Source organism: Amblyomma maculatum, chromosome 1, assembly GCF_055883805.1.
Source record: "Amblyomma maculatum isolate TAMU_Amacu chromosome 1, ASM5588380v1, whole genome shotgun sequence".
Lineage (NCBI taxonomy): Eukaryota > Metazoa > Arthropoda > Arachnida > Ixodida > Ixodidae > Amblyomma > Amblyomma maculatum.
Window position 1 is genome coordinate 5724157 of NC_139344.1, and position 21287 is coordinate 5745443.

General features: G+C 48.3%; 1 protein-coding gene across 1 annotated transcript in view; it reads left to right on the forward strand.

Moving 5' to 3' along the window:
• The first annotated feature begins 772 nt into the window (after positions 1 to 772).
• Positions 773 to 21287, forward strand: part of LOC146201529 (uncharacterized) — a 33261-nt gene continuing 12746 nt past the window's right edge. Inside the window, exon 1 of the mRNA XM_084583119.1 lies at positions 773 to 1119. Within this exon, the coding sequence (XP_084439245.1) occupies positions 1114 to 1119 (6 nt within the window). The 5' untranslated portion in view covers positions 773 to 1113. The remainder of the gene's footprint in view (positions 1120 to 21287) is intronic.

Sequence of the window (21287 nt, forward strand, 5' to 3'; positions counted from 1 at the left end):
ACAGTTTTGCACGGTCGCATTTCGCGAGGGTGCGCCATCCGCTCGCATGTGTCGCCGCAGGAGAGAGCTTTAGTGGACGTTAGTCCCTGATGTGTTTGTTTCGCTTTCTTTTCTCTTTGTCCGTGCGCGCATTCAGTGCTTTCTTGTGTTCCTTGAGATGTTCTTGTGAACGCAAAAAGGAAATGAAAAACCAGCTGTGGGGAAACAACGAAGCAAGGCAGAGCGGGTGACAGCCATGTGCTTAACCACGCGTTCGCACGCTCTGTCTCCCTTCTCGCGTCAAGCCGCGCGTTCCGTCACGGCGCTCCAGCGGTGCCTCGGCTCGTCCGTTACGCCGTCCGACAGGCCCGGTGTCGTGCGGGGAGGCCGACGCTGGCGCTCTCTCCCCCACCGACGCCGGCGACCACCGCGCTCTGGCTGTGGCTCGGCCGCTGGTGGCGGCGGCACACTCGGCAACGAGAGAGTTTTCGATAAACGAGCTTGCCCTAAATCTGAAGGGACGCCGCGGCCGCCTTCTCCGTGGAGCAAAGGAGCATGCATGCAGCATCCCCTTCCACCGAGCCGGAGGAGGAGGAGTAGTTTTCTTTTTTTAGCCACGCAGCAGCATCTTTCTGGGAGTTATTTTGTTGGCTTCTGTATTTTTGTGCTTTGTTTTTTCCTCCCCCCCTCCCTGCCTGGGGGTGCCGCGGCAGTAGAGAAATGCGCCTTCCCTAGCGTTCTCGCTCAGTATGAAACGGGCGCGTATCGTCCTATTTCGGCGCAGAACAAGAGAGCTCGCAAGCAACGCTCATCGCGCTCCGCTCTTCCCTGCGCTTTCGTGTGCCCCGACTTTCAGCTGTGCCCGACACAGCCAGCCAGTCACCGCATCCCTCCGACGCTTCGCAGCTCGCACAGCAGTCGCCGAGAGACCGCCACCGCGACTGTCGTCGAGTTTGCTTCGCTTGCACCTGTCGCGACTGCTAGAGACTACATCCCGGGACACTCGAGAACTCCAGGACTTGATCGCTCCTCAGACTTCTCCGTGACTGTGCTTTCCCGGAGTGGTGCACCCACGGTTACCTACGACCACCGTGCTGAACTGCTGAGCACATCGACGACGGACTTGCAGCGAGCATGAAGGTGAGTGCCTTTCATATTTACACGTCGCGGCCGAGTCATTTCTGTGATTGTTGCGAGAACACACTTTGATTTCGTTCGTTAATAAGAGGTTTTAAGGAGAAGAGGACAGCACTGCTGTATGAGGATTTGCGCGTTTCCTTTGCTTGTGAGTCCCTAGAAAATGTTTCCTCTGCGTCTGCAACTAATTTTGGTCTTTAAAGAGGGAAACATTTTCCTTTGACTTCACTGCATGAAGAGTAGGGCGATCATTCTAGCGAATCATTCACGCAGCTCTTACATGTAGCCAATGCCTTCATCCTGAGCGTTCATTGTGCTGCACGCGCTAAAATGCAGCAATTAAGAGTTTGCATTGCAGTAGCACAACTGCGCTCTGCACAAGAAATTGCTGAAATTGTTTCACTCAAAACTGGCAGAGCAACTTCGGTGCAGTGTCATTTATAAAGCGTGCGAAAACAATGAAATACTCAATGCATGTAGCTTTTTCTTATATTTTGTTGTCGTGAACCGCATTTCCTAGGCAGCTAGCTGCTAAAAAAAGGGGGGGGGGGGGGGGTGGCTAAGTTTTGAGCTAATATCAGGTACACGTGTTGATAAAATGCAGTGCTAGAAAATTTCTAAATTGTATTTTTTGTTCGCAAAAAATCACGCACTGCAACTTCAAAACCTTCCCCCAGGAAGGGAAAACTTCTTCGTCAGTTCAGTCATTGGCGCTTCAAGCCGATCTTCCTTTGTGGTGGAAATTTTTACAAAGTGTTCAAACTAAATTTTACACAGCTTTTCTAAGTTTCTATCAACCCACTGAACTATCTTAGGCCCAAAACCTGTTGTAAAATATAAAAAGTGGCTTCACATTTTGCCCATTATTTATCTCATTTCACTTTTAACCCAAGGTTGCACGCAGTGAACAGCCGGCTGCAGTGAACAACACCAATGACCCATAATGACGTTGTCCGTGCGGGGCGTGTTGACAATTCAACCTCCCATTCTTCCGCTGACAAATGTTTGCGTTACGTGTGCTCTCTCTGTAGAGAACGTAAACGAATGCGGACACGGTGCACAAAGCGGCTTTCTGCGTGTACTCGTGGCGCACTCGTTCACGTCATCGTGTTGGGTAGCAAGTTTCAGGGGTTTGAAAGGAGACAAAATATAGCGTCCTGATGCGCATTTTCGGCAAATAAATATAATACTCCGACCCAAAAAAACACTGTATAAATGGAGAGCACTTAGTGAGCAACACAGTTGAAATGGTGAAGAGCTCGATGGCAAACCTAAGCTGCGAACCACTGAAGCTTGTGGAATTAGAGAGCATATTTTATTGAGTCGAACACAGCAATAAAATCACATTTTGTAAACGTACTCTTTCAAATCTACCCACGTAAACATGAGTGATGTACAGGTCGAGGGAAAAAAAAAAAGACGGGGAAAAGAAAGAAAGACTGTCCTGGCCACGTCACTTCATTTGTGTCGTGTAAATTTAAGGAATATCAAATACTACTTGAACTCGGTTCCACGTTGTGTAAGTGACATTGTGGAGGTAACTGTTCAGTGCCGATTAGACGCCAGCAGTGAATGGTTGTAGAATCATGTTTTTCAGTTTTTCCCACAGGCCTGAGGTATTGCAAAATATAGAACAGGGAATTCTCTTTGCGTGGCGCCTTATAGTTAGAAGGTAGAAGGAAGGAAATGAGGGTAGGTTAGTCACGCAAAGCCCGGTTGACAATCTTCCACGCAAGGAAGCAGTAAGGGAGCGAAAGTTGTTTGACTTCACCTGGCAGTACGGGACTTGTCAGTGTTGTCGGCAAAAAGGGCGCCCACAGTCGATCAGTTCACATTTTGACATCCAAGCCTGGCTCTCTTAGTTCTCTTAACGAGAGCCTTGATAGCTTCCCCGGCAGACGTAGGTTGAGTGCAAGGTCTAAGAACCCCTCCCTCAATTAAGGGGCGTGAGTTCAAGCGGCGGAGCGATGCCTTCGGAGCTGTACTTGGCTGCCATAGTGGTGACATCGGCAAAGCAGGTGCTGGCTTTTGTCTTCGCACCTACCTAGCTCACGCGCTGAAGCAAGCGCCATAGCAATCACAAGGGAAGGCGGACCTGCGTAATGCCCTCCCAGCCAGAGGTGGCACGAGCGACAGCAGCTCGAATGAACCAGGACCAAATAATTGCAGCTATCAGGACCAGCGCCCGCTGGAATCTAGTGTTCGGCGCACAACGATTTCAATAAACCTGAAGTTCTTACTGGCGCTGTATAAATATACATTTCTTAGTATCCAGGATGCCGTGACATAAGTCTACACTTTTCTATGAAGGCAGAGAGAAAGAGAGGGTGGGAGGAGAGAAACATAAGGCAGGACACTTTAGCCAGGCATCGTTCTAACCCCGTTTCGCCTCCACCCCCCGCCGCACATCTGAAGGCATTCTGTGAACTGTGTGAGGCTGAGGTGCGAAGACCCTCTTAGAAAAATATTCAGTGCTTCTAGACGTCTTCTGAAGTAGAAAAGAAGACGAAGAAAAAGAATGATCCGGGCTCTCATTCCCATTACTACCTAGGCCAGCACTTGGGTCTCCTTGCTCAACCCGCGCCCCTCTCCGCTCCCCATGAAACACGCAATGCCGAGGAGCGTGAACCCCGTTTGAAAATTGTTGATAAGAGCCATCGATGTTCTCGGCATTGGTCGGCATGTTGCGTATCTTTTCATCTATTTCAATAATTTGCCAGTGCATCTGCCAGTCAGGAGCGAGTTTTGATACTTATTAAAATTCGCGAATTAGGCATTGGATACCAGAGTTCCTCTAAGGTTTGTAAATTTCAGGATCCCGGAGCGCACTTTGTATGGTGTATTTCTTGATAATAGTCTAGAGATGAGCTAGTTGGTGAAAATAGAACGTAATCAATGAACAGGGTGAAGATACCGGACAGCGAAGAGTATGGTTTATGGTTTCATGTACACCGGCAGTATCCGCCGAGGAGAGTTCTGTATAACAGCTTCTTGACAAAATAGAAAATAATTATAAGACTGAGGAAATCGTACCCTAAGTTGCCCCTTTGTATATTCCTCCTTTTCTCATAAAATCAAATAATAAAACACACACACACACAAAAACGCTTTTTTTTTTTTTGCTACCGTTAGCACTCGGACGTTACTCTAGACGGGATTTGGAAATTTCTACATGCAGACAAGAGTGTAAAAGGTGCAGCAACGGCGGAAATGAAGGCAAAGTAAGGTTAAGGAACGGTATGCTTTAAATTTTGCAACAGGTCGCGCTAACAGCACGACAGGGGTTGACTTTGGTGTCGAAAAGGTTTCAACAAGTTTGGCAAAAGAAAAAAGAAAACGAAGGCTGGAATCGGAGAGAGCTTTTCCCCCTCGCCCGTCGGAGAGGCGCGTTAATCGGGGCCGAAAATCCCGAGCGCGCGGATGCCGTAGAGGAGCCAGGCAGTCTGCTCCGCGGGCGAGGGCGAGGCATCGCAATCAGGAGCATCGGCACGCCGAGTGCCCCGAAGGTTAGTTGCGTCGGCAGCTATGCGGGCCGGCCGAAAAAAAATCGCACCTTCCCTCCGCCGGACCAACGACCTCAAAGGAGCTCAATGGCATTCGTCGTCCCCCCCACCATGCACGTAGTAGGCAACCAGCCAGCTGTGTAGCGTTGCGCGCTTAGATCTCCTATGAAAAGAAACAAAAAATGAGAGACAAAGTCGGGGGCTCCTCAGCACGGTCGCCCGGCTCTCCGTTATATGGTTCCGCGCGTCGTGTGTCGGAATGGCCGTGCAAAAGGCCTCCTGGGCAGCAGGACTGTGCAGCACCTGAAAGTATAATGCTCCTCACAACTACCGTGTAAGCTCTGGCAGTGATGGGTGCTTTAGATTCGCGAGCACGGTTTAAAAGCCCGCGTTTGATGTTCGCTCCGTTAATATCTGTGCTCGAGGTAACACAGGCTGTGCACGGCGTCTGAAAGCCGCCTCCGATGATGATCAAGATTGGATTCACGGATAGAGCCTCCAGGGCATAAGTTACGCTTTTCGTCCTTACGTATACATTGCGGCTCGCAAATGCTTTGGACACGCGGTGCGGATGATTCATTCAGAAGCAACGTCGTGGCCGTGGTTCGTTTCAGCCACTCACGACCAACGCCCACGTTAAATTAAAAAAAAAAAAAATTTTCTTTGAAACCATAACAACCACAGCAGCTTGATATCTGATGAGGATAAAAGTATATAAATATCCGATGACCACATAAAACCGCTGTTTATTTCTCAATCAAGTATGCAGTGTTTAAGCAGCTTCTTCACACACGACTGACCGTGAATATTCAAACTGGGAAGCCTGCTCGGGAAGGAAGAGTCAGTTACGGAATATATTTACTAAGTATAAAAGTTTAGAACATTGACAAGTTGACCTCGAAACATGTGACCGCCGAAAGTCGGAACTCACCAGTTTTTACCTACGCTTGCCCATATTTCCACAAAAAGGAGAACGTAGAAGGAACGAAATCACCATGTGTGGCCTGGAACTTCTGAAGCACCGCGCATACGAAGCGTGCATAGCGGCGTAGGATACGTTTCTCCAAATGAATGTCCTTCTGCGGCTTTACTGGAAAGGCGACAAAACGAACTCCTTGATATTTACTTGCTGTGACAGCGCTGCGAAACAACAACATGAGTGTGCGGCCGCTTTGAGAACTCCCTTTGGTGTGCGATCCACGTTTCTAGGGCAGGCTGCGTGACTCGTCGCGTATCCTGAGCACTAAACAAGACTGCGGACATGGTAACGGATCCTGCACCTGCGCTTTATGTACATAAAAACTTGCCGAGTCCGACAGAACGGTATACCACTGGCGTCGCAGACACGCGGACGTCGTGACTACCACTTCTCGGAGACATACGCAGAGAATTCCAGTCTCTTTAGCGCGCAGTCCTCAGGTGCGCGCTGTACTGGTCACAGGGGAGACTGCCGCATGTCGTCGCCAAACACAACACGTGCTCTGTGTAGAGGAGCTCGACGGGCGGTCGTTGCGGGGCCCTCGGGCGGAGGAATGTCCCGATTTCGCGGTCCGCCGCGGACGCCTTTTCTTGCGGCTCCGACAGACGCCCCGGGGCGGCCGCCGAAGAGGAGGCCAGCTATTGCTGTCTGCGCTGGGCACCGGCGCGGGCCGAGGATGGGTGGCAGAAGCTTGCTAAGAGAGGCTCGCGCCACGCCGACACGCATCGGCGATCCCTCAAAGAAGGCTCGGTTCCCACACGTGCCGCTTGGGGTGCGCAGCCGCCGACTCCTCCGGCTGTGAGACTGCGTGCTTTCAGCTTGTGGGCCATAATGGGTGCATCCGTAACGCATACGCAGCTAAACCGCCTCGGTGGGAATTATCCAAGATCGAGAACGTGCTTTTTCTAGAAATCAAGCTGCCACGAGTCGGCAGCGCGTTGAATTGGGCTGGCACTGTCTTTGCGGGGGTTGTGTATATGTGCGCACGTGCGGTCGTGTATGTGTGAGGAAGGAGTGCAGCGGGAGCGTGTCGGTCAGTGTACCTCAGCTGCATAACGCGCTAAGCTGCGCGCCGTAGAGACGCTCGTGGTATAATTAGGTTCTGGCACGCAACATATATAAGGGCGCCTGGAAAGAGGCGGCGGCTACTATGCCACTGTAACGCGCCTCGTTTCGACCGCAACACTATATGCGAGCACTGGAACGAAACATGAAGACGTTAACTGCAACGCAACAGCGGGCTGTGTATCTACACTTCCTGTTTTGCGAGTGCTGTACGCATAGCATCTGCCTTATATCGCCTGCGTGGTTCTTTTCATTATGCTCTGAATATCATTCATTCGCTGAAATGGCGTGAAAGCACGCTTTCGTGGTTACATGGTTTAGCTGTGCTTCCGGTGCGCGTATTCGTTTCATTTATTTTGCTGCAACGCGGCGAACGTCCGTACCCCCTATGTTCGCGAATGGGTAGACGGAATAAGGAGGAGGAGGAAGAGGATGGGGAGAAAAGAACGAAGTAAAACGCATTAACATTTAAGCAGCTGAAATTTGATGCGGCGAAATATCTGCGATTCAGAATCTCCGCCCTTTTAGCATGGTACGATCCATGAAGCGCTGATCAGTAATGGTCAGATTTCACCGCATCGGACACTTCTCTTTGACGTTAAGTGCAATATTACGCCAGGAAAAAGGCAAGTCGATTGGAAATGTAAGGCACGCGGATCCCAACAGCTGCTTAGGGTTCCAGAGTACGATGAGGAACGCTGAACGCACTTCTTGTTGACGGCTGTCCGTGGTCGCTGAAACAGAAACTGAAGGGACGGCTGTCAAGTGAGAATAAGGGCGTACGCACAGTTACGCCTTCGTATCACACTCCCACTACCTGCAGAAAGCCACGCGCATCTCTTTCTCTGAGAGAACGGCGAATGTTCAAGCTCGCAGTGGCGTCAACCTCAACCGTCTCCTATGACTGCTCATTTATCTATTTGTTCGTTCAAAACAGATTGCGGTTCTTGGTTGGATATGAAGCTCAGCTTTGCGCCGCAGTAAATGCAAGTATGCCGCATCGACTTTTAAAAAAAAATAAAAAAAGAAACGGATTTTTCGCTCTCGCGGTGGTGGCTATCGGAGGCCGTCATGCCGTTTCAAATACAACTTTAGAAAGCTGCCGAAGTCAGCGTCTGAACTCACGTGACAGTTTCACTTACCTTTCCTCGTGTGCCTCTGTCAAAAAAAAAAAAAAAAATGAAACTTGTTTAAACTATTATTTGAAAGCAGAGAGAGTACGACGGTCCACCTGCTAACTTGAGGTCGCAGCCAAGGAAAGAAAGCGCCTTCGCTCTACGGCCCGTCCCTCAGAGACCAGCCGCCAGGCGTTGGCAGCGGACCGTGAACAGCGGAATCTTCGGGATGCGCTCGTTCTCATCCGAGTACTTTGCAGACGCAGTTGAGCAAGCACCCTTTCCAGGCCAATATTAACGCATGGCCGGTGCGCAGTTCGCTCACATGGAACAGCATACAATGGCTACCGCCCGCGGAGAGAGGGCCCATTTATCGTGCGCACCACGCCTGAGCACAATGCCATGCATGAATTCATTACCCCGCTAGTTTTCCAATTATAGAACAAAAGTCTGCTTGTCTGAGCTCGCCGAGGAGATTACTTGCTGTGACGTTTGTTGGGCGCAGCACAAGGCAATGTGCTCTCCTTGTGCCCCTTGAGACAGGGGAGGGGGGGGGGGGGGGGCATATATGGTCGGCTGACGCAGGAAGGGCTCGAAGCATTTGCTCTCTTTTCTGACCATGACCTTTCCCGCTTCTGCTCCGAGCCAAAAAATAAATAAATAAACAAACAAGAGAGACCACGGTTACTTCTGAAAAGTGTAAATTTCTCTTGTGGTTAATGTTTCAAAAATCCCCAAACGATAAGTCTTTAGGCTCGTGCGCAACGGGAAACTGGAGGCGTAGCCTTAAATAGTAGCAGCGCCTGAAATCCAAGCAAAACGAAAGCAGTGGGTGTTGCAAATGTTTTGGTTTAGAACGACTGGAGTAGCAGTTTAGGGCAGCTCAGACAGATTGTTATGGCTATGTCACACAAGGAAAGGCACTCTGCAAACGTGCATAAAACCGGAACAGGGCTTGATACAAAATATTTTGGCTTCGGCGAGTTGGTTAATTCTTTAAGTGCTTACTTTCGCGAAGAGGACATGGACGAGACAGGACGTGCGAGCTTCAGTGCGCGCTGTCGTTGTCTTATGTGTTCCTGTATCGCCTTCTCGCAACTACGTAAAGGTTGATCAAAAGCGTCAAAGTTCCCACGCCGCATGGTCTGATTTATTGCCAATGTAGCGGAAAATATATACCCTCCCTCCTACCTCGAGGCCTAATATCTATGACTGATGGGAAGAAGGCTCATCCATACTCATGAGGGCTTGAGGGCTAATGGTATTCTTATAGGCGCCATAAATGTCTGATTAGACTGCTTGAAAACAGGCCCAGTAGCCTATGAACACTTTACCAACCCTGCTTTTTTCAATGGCTTGATCTGCAAAGGGTTCAGAAAAATGTATCCTCCCTATTCTCCAAAGGAAAGTGAGAAAAAAATGGAAATTTTCCTACATCGACAGGTCACCGCATTCCCATGACAAATATACTACCTTCAATTAGAACGCAACTTATGTAGGTGAGAAAAGTACGGAAAATTAACTAATTGGTTCGCGCACTTCCCCTGAGCGGTCACGATAGCCTGATGTTGGATATCAGAAGTTGTGAGCGATGCAGCACAGTCCTGAAGATCGAACAGATCGGACTATTCGGTGCTTGTCCGCCAGCCGGCTCACTTCAGAGCCGATGTTCGGAAAGAGGGCTTGCTTCCGTATGCGCATAGCCCCCGAGTATGACCACACATCTTGGACGAGCGAGGATCAAAGCGGCCTCAAATTGGCTTAGCATACATTGTTCGCAAAATTTTTAAATACTGTCCACAACAGCGCAGCGGAGACAAAGCAATCATGATCTGAAAGGGAAGCGATCGGCAAAATTGCTTATGGTATTTGTGCTTCCTGACTTTATTTTCCCCGGCGATGTAGACTTTGGCGTTGACAATGTTTCTTTATTTTTTTTCCCGCGTACTTATTGCTGGAGTCGCCAGCGATTTTTTTTTTCCTTTTTTACTGCTGTAGAATATTTTAATCACGTGCCATCGCCTGAAATGAGAGCTACAACGAGGCCATGGGCGTTCGGAAAAAAAAAAGGGGGGGGGGGGGTTGAAAAAGTGCGATTTAATTTTTTTTTTTAAATGCGCATAACCGCTTTTCAGGATTTCTAGACAGTTTTATACGTTGCACATTCTATGCAATCTTGTCGGTTTTGTTACGGCAATGAAATAGGTATTGACTGTGTTGTTATTGAAACTCCGTTATACTTAGTGGCACGGGCAGAGGCATATTATTTTTTTATTATTTTTGGACAGATCCACTATAATATGTATTGCTATTGAAGATGCCAAAATGATTCTCAGGAGAAAAGTTTAAGGCTTTCTTTTTCTGAATTCCAATCAGTTTATGCAGCGTTATTGCCAGAAGTTTTTTTTTTTTTTTTTTTTTTCATTTCCGGCTTCGTTTAGGGGAAAATTACGTCCGTTACGTAGAGAGTGTGTAGCACTTTCCCGTGGGCCAGAGTCCCACCCTCTCTTTTGACGAAGGTTCACCCACACGATGCCCTAACCCCTCAAATCTTACCCGTAATACCCACACACTCATCTCCACCGTAATACTCATCTACCACCGTAAACACCGCCGCGTTGGCCCCTCCTCCCGCAGACCGTACGCGAACGACACGGCGGCTCACTAGCGCCGACGTCAGAAATAAAGAGTGTTAAATTTATTGCCATCTGGAATACTGAGCCGAATATCAGGATTGAATCACTCTTGAGGATCACTGACAAGTGGCAAATTGCTGGCAAGACCGATAACCGCGATACTATCAAGTTTCTGCTCAAGCCAGCTGCCGCCGGTGCATTGCGGCTCACCGCTCTTCTTATACTAGCTCTGCGATTAATGCGTCGCCAAAGTTTATCATATCGTTATCTTACGGCGGCAGAATAGGATTCACAATAAGGAAGTTTTATATGTACTACACCATTTCGACAGTGTTGATCAGTTCCAAAGCGCCGACCGCCGCGGCTTCGAAAAGAAATAATTTAGGCCTATCGACGATTAGGGGGTCACGCAGCCCGCCGTCGTTCGCCGCGCTCGCACGCTTCACCACTGCGGTAAGTGTAACGTACCTCAACCTGCTTGCAGCATCCCGCGATGCAAGCGTTGCGAACTTGTGCACTTTCATGATAAAGCTAAGACCGCGCATTTTTTGACGTTCCGCGCTCAGCACCAAGCCGCGCAAACGATACTGCAGACATGGCGTCCGTGTGTTGTGCGATGTCAGTGCTCGTTAAAGAACCCCAGGTGATCGAAATTTCCGGAGTCCTCCACTACGGCGTCTCTCATAGCCTGAGTCGCTTTGGGACGTTATACCCCACAAACAAACAAACAAACAAACATACTGCAGACGCAGGATTCAGTACGCAGACGCTTGGCTGTAGGCCGTAGCCGAAGACGCCGGGCGGCACAGTATAGACACCGCCTATTCAATACGGGCAAAAGAGTACACTGTTGAAGCAGACACGCTCGTCCGCTTCGCGCCCTCAGGTACCGACGAGCAGTCTCCGTCAACAGACGCCGCCATAACCTCGGTTAACGACGCAAACCGAGGTCGCCAAACTCGGTTTGCGATAACCGCGGTTAGGGGTGTAACCATGGTTTGGTCTGCCGTGTAAATAGGCTAACCCCGGTTCCGCGTAACCGCAGTTACGTTAACCGCGGTTAACTCTGCCCGTATAAAGAGGGTATAAATCGACCGCTCAGAAAGCTTCCATGTTTGTACTGCATTGAAAGTCAAAGACAGGTCAGTAGTGTTCTTATTATGCGATAAATTTCAACGGGTCCAAAATAGCACCCAACGTTTTTTCGGTCCCAGCCAAAAAAAAACTGACACCAAGAATTTTCTTTGATCTCAGTTGTTTAAAAAGCAAAAAGTTGCTTTCTGCGGTTTCATTCCGTCTGTCCACCTTTTTCTCACTCCCTGGCCCTCTATGAGCAACGGGTGACCCTCAACTATCAAAAGTTCTGCGGACGCTCTTGAATATGGAACTGCGACCGCATCTTCTATCTTCTTTATTTTTCGTTTTATGCCCGCAAACGAATGCATTTTTAAAGCAGAGCGGTAGCGCCTCCACCTCGAGGCCCGCTCAACGATCTTACAGACAGGTGCAGCGGATTTGCAGATTACTGATACCAAACCATTCTTTATTCTAAACGCTCTTTCTGCTTTTTCGCATCACGTTCTCGTGTTTTCATGCACAGACTTTACTGTGCCGCCGTGTCCACTCGTAATATTTGCGCTGGACGGACATTCGAACTCTTCGACGCTGCTGCTCAGAACGATTACGCGTCGGCGACGCAATAACGGCGGTGGCGCGTAACTGTGACGGTGGTGCGGCGACAGTGCAGCAATTACGCAATTTTACGGACCGTTATGGGCAACAATGCGGAAAGTATAAAAGGAAAGCAGGCGAACGAGGCGCGCGCCACCCCTGACCGCATTCCGCGCACGAGGAGGGACGCGCTGTGCGTCAGCGCGTGCACTGCGAACGATAGCGAGCGTGCGGGAGGGAGCGGCTCCAACGGGAGGTCAGGACAGAAGGCGCAGGGACACACCGCTCCGGGCGGCCAGAGAAGGATCACCCGAAATATCGACAGCCGTGCCGAATGGCTCGGCAGGGGGCACACGTATCGGCCGGAGTGCACGCGTTGCGCTGACGTGCGAAACAGTAGCGCGAGAGACGGGAAACCGCGGCGAGCGTCGTCTGTTCCATCGTTCGTTGCTCCTCGAGTACGGGTGCTTTGAGGGCCTGCTTTCGTTTTGCGATTTCCTCGGCCTTGGTGGATGGAGGTGAAGAAGGAAAAGAAAACGGCGACGGCGCGCACTGGAAATTTTAAGAACGACGACTGAAGATAAAGCCGGGTCTATATAGACTATCTGTAACGGTTCTCGCAGAAGGCAGGTTCTTTCTTTCTTCTTCCTTTCTTCTGCGGCTCTTCGTCTCTCTGCCTGGCGCTTTGCTTCGTCAAGGGCCGCTCCTTTCATTCGTTCCCTTATTCTATTTCGGAGCAGTTTTGCAAGCAGGTTAGGTTACCCAGGGGCTCAAAGGGCTCGAATTATTCGTACCATGCACGCCACCGGTGTCATGTGCCAGTGGGGAACTGGGCGAAGGATTTGGGTATCATCCCAGCCATCTCGGCTTTCTACAAGAGAGAAGCGAATACGAAAAACGTGTAATTTGGAGCGGCGAGAGCGGCCAATGTGAAGATGGGCTTTGTGTGCAAGGCTGTGTGCACCACCGACAACCCTAGGAGGGCTTTGGGAGGTAGATAAAACCTAGAACTGAAACCAGCTTATTAAGTTCAGGATAAAACAAGGGTTGCACGGCTAAGTGGCCCTATGAGAGTGACTCTCGATGCAACGTGGCTGTGGCATATCAAATTAGATGCTTTCTGATTCCAAAGCTAAAGCCGCTCTGCGATTTCTGCTGTATTAGCTAGGAGCGCCGAAAGTTTGCTTTGCTGTTGATGTTTTTGGCAGTTAAACACTACATAAGATTAGAAATATACCTACGAAAACGGCATTTTATGCATCTTTTGACGATAATTCATTGCAAGAAGCACAGAGCTGCTGGCAGAACAAAATTCTGATCATTTTTTGTTTAAGCAAAATGGTTATTTGTGAACAAACCTGGTGGTCTTCAAGCCTATGGGAATTTACGTAATTACACCGATGAGAGCTTTCAAGGCAATACTGGACGCAATACCGACGAAATCTGGGCTCAACCATGCTGAAGCGCCTTAAGGTTAGTGGCATAGATAACTAGCTTGAAGACCGCTGCATTCAGTTATTACACAAAACCACCAAAAACGGGGTGCATCAAATACCTGTGAGTTCTGCTGCGACCGAGTAACGAAGTTCAGCTATGATATATACAGCGGCTTTGTTATGTGGTTTAATGTTCCAAAGTACCTCAGGCTACGCGGGATGCCGTAGTGGAGGGCTCCGGAAATTTCGACCACCTGGGGTTCTTTATGGTGCACTGACATCGCACAGCACATGGACGCCTTGCTCTTCGCCTGCATCGACAAGCGGCTGCTTCGGCTGAGATTCCATCCCGCATTGGGCACAACAGTGGAGCGCCCTAACCGCTGAGCCACCACGGCGGGGTGTTGTAGAGCTCCATTTTTTTCCTCTTTTTTTTTTTTGTGTGTGTGTGTGTGTGTGTGTAGACAGTTTTAGGTTTGTGTCCTATCCCATGACATCCGGCGGTATTGTGGCTTTTACATATAACTATACCCTTAGGAAATTGTTGTCGCACACAAGGATCTGCTTGCAATGCTTTATTGGCCAAACTACTGCAGTTCCTAGCCCAGCAACGTCGTATGACAGACTTAAAGCTGCACCTGCTTTCTTATTAGCGTCATCCTGACGAGCTCCAATCATTTGCGTCTAGTACAAATACTTGAACCGGGAGACGTATGCATCATACTAAGTTACGCATAGCACTTGTCGTCGTTGCGGCCGTTCAGTGGTTGGGGCGCTTGGCGACTGATCCCATGGAAGCAGGTTCGATTCAGGCTGCGGCGGCCTTATTTCTTACTTTGATGGAAGCGAAAAGCAAAGCACCCTTGTGTTGTACGATGTCAGTTTACGGCAAAGAAGCTAAGGTGGTAGACACTCCCGAAGCCCTCTACTATAGCACCTCGCGTAGCCTGATTCTTTTTGGGACGTTAAACCTTATAAATTAAAGTAAACTGAACTAAACATTGTAGGTTGACAGATGTAGCTGATGGGATGGTTTAAGATCTTATATTGTAAGGCAGCACTTGCACGAACGTCTGTTCTTTTCTAGAACCAGCTGGCACACAGCGCGCGACGCTCCGAGCAGCAGTCAGCGATGATGATGATGATGATGGATCGACACAGATGAAAGAGGTGAAAGTTCACGCACTGCGCTCACAATATGAAGATACATCGAGCTATGCTTGAGCTACATGAACGCAGAAGGCAACTTTAATCGAGTTTACGCTATTACACTTGGACGGCAAGTTTTATATAACTTCCCGGAGAGAAACCTTTCCGTTGCTACAGGCGCCGGGCATAAAAATAGCGAGCTCGAAATATATCATTCCACCCCTAGCATTCGCTCGCATAAGGCCTATTTTATTGCGAAATAGTCCCCTTTGCGCGTTGCAAGAACCTCTTTGTACCGCAAACGTATCTTCCATCTCTACTTACGGCAAAAGCTCTATGCATTCCCGAGATTTCAGGGAGACCGTTTTTAGATTTGATCATGTTTTACAGTGTTCACCACTGTAAGAAGGAAAGAGGTGCGCTTGTTCTTAGCTTGCAATATTTTCCTTCTTTTCGTGAAAAATATTATAAATACGCCCAAAATTATCCTGCAGGAAGTGTGCGCTCATATTTGCATACGATATGTACATTCAAAACATATCCTGGGCCACAACTGGCTGGCATTCTCTCCGGGTTTCATTCTTTTTTTTCTGCATATATCATAGCCTAAGTCGCTTTGAGACGTCGAGTCCCATAGATCGAAAATCCATATTTTAAGGCGAGAGCCTTTAAGCTCTCATCGTTGTCAGCAGGAGCTGTTGGCTCAGGTGGCCGACAGAAGCTGTCACGCTTTCGAGAGCAACAGTTAAAAATAAATTAATAAACCTTATCTCCACCAGGAATCGAACCACCATCCCGTGCACTCCCAGCCCAGCGCTTTACCAAGTGCGCCACGCCCTGGATCGTGAAACGCTCTTCATAATTCCCCTTGTCTACCGTGAGGATGACAGTGGGATTCCGCGAGTGACAGATACTGCGCTTTTCCTTCCATGTAAACAAATTATAGAACGCCGGTGAACTTTGATGCTTTCCATGAAATGCTGGTTGTGTTCGACAAGGGGCGCGCGATGTACCGTCACGACAGGTCATGACCGTCACCATGCGATTCATGCCTCCGATCCAGGCGTCCGTGCGGCGCCTTTCATTTGCCGCTTCCTCGAACGCCGCACCACACAGCAAACAGAAGCAGACTCAGATGTCTAGGAGGCGCTACTGCAGGAGGCATCAGTGGCGTTTTAAATTGATTTACAGGATAGAAAAGGCGTAGTACCTGTCACATTTCTCCGCGGGCACATGTACCACGCCGAAAGGGAAGAGAGGAAGGTGGGAGTAAAAGAAGAGAGGGAGATATAGGGGCCGTAGTGGAGGGCTACGATCCACCGCGCTATAATGGCTTTCGCCTCATCGCACTTTAGTGGTCCAAAGTGCCCTCTACAATTTTTTGTTTCTGTCATTGATCGCTCTCACCATGGAACGAGAGCTGCCGATTTAAATATCTTGGCGCCTGTCCGACGTAATATCAAACGTAGCAGCTGCCAGCGTTTAAAAGGGAAATAATGGACCAGATATTAATCGCTGCAAAGTATACGCGCCCTATCTCATTTTGCACTAATTAAACTATGGCAGAATTATTGGCGCTCAACTGATACACTGAGGAATACTTTCGCTCTCAGTGAACAAGTTGTTTCCTTGAAGTTGCAAAATCGACTTTAGAACCACAGAAAGCCCTTGCACTATTAGCCACAAACATTTAGGAGACTAAGAGAAATATTTAAACGCAGAATCGCCCGTTTTCTTTCCAACTTCTAGTGGCTAAGCTCTCGAAATTCTGGAGACTTCCGAAATGACCGGCAATGTAGCGCGGGAATAGTGCCAAGGAGTGCGCCACTTTCACCGCGCCCCGATTCGCGAGAAATTGAAAGGAGACATATGCATCGTGGGCAGATTATTGTTCCCACACGTAGAGTTGAGCGCGTTTTTTTTTTTGGGGGGCCTGTAAAAAAATCAATAATAAGCCACTGCAACTTTTTTTAGGGGGGGGGGGGTACCGTTTGATCGAAACTTTTTCCCATCTCCTGTACCCCGGGGCGTCCACCAGCAGTACTTGTTTTACATTATTCTTGTAATTTCCGCCCCATTTTTCTTAACTTCTAATACAACTTACAAAAAACGGATTATATTATTGGTCATGAAGCGTATTTTCACCCATAGTTTGCGCAGAACATACCTAGCTCAGTCAGACGCATAGATAGCCGGCATGCCTTCGAAAAGCGAAAGCCTACTGGGGCCAATCGGTGTAATGATTCTCCTTTTTATGATGACGATAATGGAATTCCGCTGTCGTAGAGACACTGACTTTCTTGTTAAGCGTTTATAAGGAAAGACGCCGAACAAGTAGAATGATCTAATTAAATACTTTCAAGGCATGCAGGTTACCTTGTGAGGAGAAACAGGATCAGAGGTAATCGTACATGCTGCTAAGCGTGTTAGGCACAAATGTTTCCAAGCATAATATAACTAGCGAACGCTTTTCTTTTTTCATGAAATATAGAAGAGGGGCTGCTTGTTGTATCGCCTTAGGACGTGGTAAGCTCTGCCAGAAACGCGGCCCAGCAACTGCACGCCGCCTCTGTTGATTGAGAGGGGGGGGGGGGGGGGGTAGCCGCGGTTGGTCAGCTGATGAGCGGACAGATGTGATGTTGCTGCCATGGCAGAGCGCTGGGCTTGTAGTAATTTGCGCGAGCATTTACCCCCACTCTATGATTTGGCCTCGTATTCGGCAGCACTAGCGATTGCAGTGGCGCTTCCACATGCAAAGTGCTGCCAGCAACGGGCTGAAGGAAATTGAAAGGAATAAATGCGCAAAAAAAAAAAAAAATTAAGGGGGCCACTTAAGCTCTGCCTTTAAAGGTATATGACGCGATAACGTAGGCTACCACCCGACATTCGAAGCTCCGCTTCAACTAAGCCGTATGAATGTGCCTGCGTGGCCGAGATGTAGCATGCCTGACTGGGCATCCAGGAGCACTGGAAAGGTTCATTGTTATTCCACGTTCCCACCTCAAATGAGAAACATAAGTTGACAGCTCCTATCACCTTTCTGATGTCGTGTGGTCTCATTAAGTCGCAAAACCAGTGAAGAACCAGTGCTTGTCCATGTCAGCTGCCAGCTAAGGCCTGGCAGCGCCATGCTCGTGATTTTTCACTCACTACGCCGCCACTGACGGCGACACTGACGCCGACACCTGAGTTTCTGCGTGACGAGCCATTTACCCGATATTGCTTTAAAAAGTTGAATAAAAACACGATTACGTCACTGAGTCCTTCAGTTTACAACGCGCGTTCACTACACCTGCCTTCATTCAGCTTAAGCAAACGAGCCTTCGTGTCTTACGGCCAGTGTGCCATCTCGGAATTCGTAACCACTTTGCAATCCGAAAGGTTCGCCCTACCTATGAAATAACGCAATTTCTTCTCAGCCAAGTTAGTTCTTTTTTGGTCGTAGGGCCCTCCCTAAGTAGTTTGCCGTCAACCTGAATATTTTAACGTATTACTGTATTGAATGAAGGTGAAAATGCAGCCGTTCAGTTTGTACTTGCAATTATAGTTGCGTTTCATTTATAGAGATTCTCCTTTCACTCTGGCGAACCGCGGACATCACGCTGAACTGGTGCGCGAAACTGGTTGCATCAGTGCGAATGAATGGATATCATAACTACAAGCAAAGAGCAGTGGCAACCATGACGTTTTGAATTTCTCGGTTTCCCACGTCCCCGTTCCAGCGTGTCCTTTTAAAAACCGCATATTGTCCCCATTCGTCCAGTGCCTGCGGCCATTTAAGGAACTCGTTCTAAGCGACAGCGCTGGGTAAGCACGAGGAGATACTATCTAGCAACTCTCTGCTCTGTTTGCCAGCGCGCGGATTACGAAGCGACGGGTGGCCCACCTCGTTCGACAGCGGATAGGCTGTCTGGGATGCCGGCGAGCTGTGGAAGTCGCGAGGGCAATGCCTGTACGGCGCGGCTTCTGCCTAACCACGGGCCTCTCCCCGTTCCGCGCGGGCCGAGTACACAGGCCTGTACATCTCTTGCACAACTTGCCCGTCAAGTACCCCTTTCAAGTGTCAACTTTCAACGAGAGGCTGCCGCTGCGAGATTGTCGCAGCGAGCGAGCAGCGCGCTGGCAGGTCTATCAATCGTGCGCGATGATTAATATACCCGCCAAGTACTCGTACTTCGGAGACAGCAGATATATTAGACTGCTTGGTTGAAAGAAGGGCACCTGCCTTGGTTGGAGCTTCCGTGATCCGCTTACTTGGAGGTCGCTCAGATGTGGCACTCCAGCGGTTTATTCGATGATAAGCGGATGAGAAAATTCGAAAAAGAAGGAAGGGTAACGAATACAAAATATGCAACCGCATTGGGCCAATCAGTAAAATGAAAAGAAAAATTAAAGATATGAAAACTGTTTGTTTTGCTCTTATCCTTGCTGGCTACATGTGTTAGAAATCACGAATTGTTGTTCTTATCCTCTTGAAGGAGGTTCACCACTTCTATGTTTGGTCACATATCGTATAGCTGCTACTGCGACGTGTTGCAAGACTCCCATTACGACTCTGCTTTGTCCGTCTACGTGAGCAATATATTTCGTTTGTGGGAACAGCTGCAGGAGCCAAATACGTATAAATAAACTAAGGTACAACCTAACTGCATTAACGTGAAGCACAAGTATATATGTGAGCGGGGTATGTCAACGAATGAATCAACGAAATACATAGTGCTTTATTTTTAAGGGCCTCGTACGTTACCTCACTTTGACCCGAGAACCATTTGGTTTGCATTTGTTGTGACATGCATTGCTGCTCGAACAGAAATGAAAATAGTTTGCATAAATATGGGTAAGAGGGTCGCAAAACGGATGAGTGGACAACAGAACGTCAACATTTTGTAATTATTATTGAGCGGAAAGTTCCCTGCTCCGCGCACATAGTAGTTCAGTTCAGTTCAGGCGTTCAGTCGTGTCCGACTCTTCGTGACCCTATGGACCATGTCACGCCACGCTTTCCGGTCTCTCACTATCTTCTTAACATCACATAGCTTCATCTGCAATGCCTCGAGAATGCCATCTAACCATCGCGTTCGCTGCCTACCCCTTCTCCGGCGACCCTCAACCTTTCCCAACATCAAATCTTTCTCCAGCGACTCCTCTCTTCTCATCAGATGACCAAAGTAGCTGAGCTTTAACTTTAGAATTTGACCCTCCAATGAGCAGTCAGGGTTTATGGTCGACAATATCGACTGATTTGATCTTCTGGCAGTCCAAGGAACTCTTAAGAGTCTTCGCCAGCACCACAATTCAAACGCGTCAATTCTTCGGCGGTCAGCCTTTTTCACAGTCCAACTCTCGCATCCATACATCACAACTGGAAAGACCATAGCACGGGTTATACGGATCTTGGTTGGCAGACTAATGTCTCTGCTCTTTACTAGGCGGTCAAGGCTAACCATTGCTCTCTTTCCCAGAAGCAGGCGTCTCCTAATTTCATGGCTGCAGTCTCCTTCCGAGGTAATCTTGGCGCCCAAGAACAGAAAATCTGTCACAGCTTCCACTTCTTGTCCATTGATGCTCCAGGACTTGATAGGGCAAGACGCCATGATCTTCGTCTTTTTAATGTTCAGTTTAAGCCCAAACTTCTCACTCTCTTCTTGTACGCGCATCAGAAGTCTCTTGAGTTCCACTTCACTTTCTGCCATTAAAGTGGTATCATCCGCATATCTAAGGTTGTTGATACGTTTTCCAGCAATCTTTACTCCAGCTGAAGACTCGTCCAGACATAGTAGAGGCATGATTAATTAGTGCAGGTCGGCAGGGAGAACAGGAAAGCGAAACATTTTTTGTGTGTGTGTGTGTGTGTGTGTACAGCACCAATTACAGGTTCAAGAAGTTTTGTCGATGAATGCGTCGGCTGGTGAAGAGCTGAACACTACCGTTCTGACGAATCCTCTGCAATAAGAAAGTAAATGAAATAAGAAGCAGAGTTTTCTGGAGCTGGCGCATGCAAGGAGAGTGCAGGAAAGAGGATATAGAAAAGTGGCCTGTTAATTAGCAGCTTAAAGACGAAATGGCTAATATATGCTGATGTACTTCAAAGAAACCTATTACTCACTTCTATTAGCAATAGATGTGCCTCTTTTCGCAAATTTTCGCTGCAGAGTGCCTTCTTATCTTTTGAATGAAGATGCCTTTTGTGCAAACTGTATTAGCTGAATGCTGGAAACAAGTCCAGACACCTTCCCGTTGTGAGCAATTAACTCTAGGAATATTATAAAATACTTTCATGGACAAGTTGATGCGAGTAGTCTAAGCTTCTCATGCATGGCAAAAATTTTATCTCTGCGCTCGCAGCGAGTCGTTAAAGCACTATTATAAATAAACGGGCTGCGGTTTTGAAAATGATTGTGAGGCAACTGTGGAAAAGTGTGGGACGCTACCTGATGAGAATATTGATTTAAACGATCTAAGATTTCGATGCGCACAACATGTTTGCTCCTTAAATTTGTCCTGGGCTCACAGCGAGTAATTATAAGACTATCATAAAAAACCAATGGAGAGCTTTTTTGAATATCGATAGCAAAAACAAAAAAAAAAAACAAAAAAAGAAACTAGGCATCTGCCGG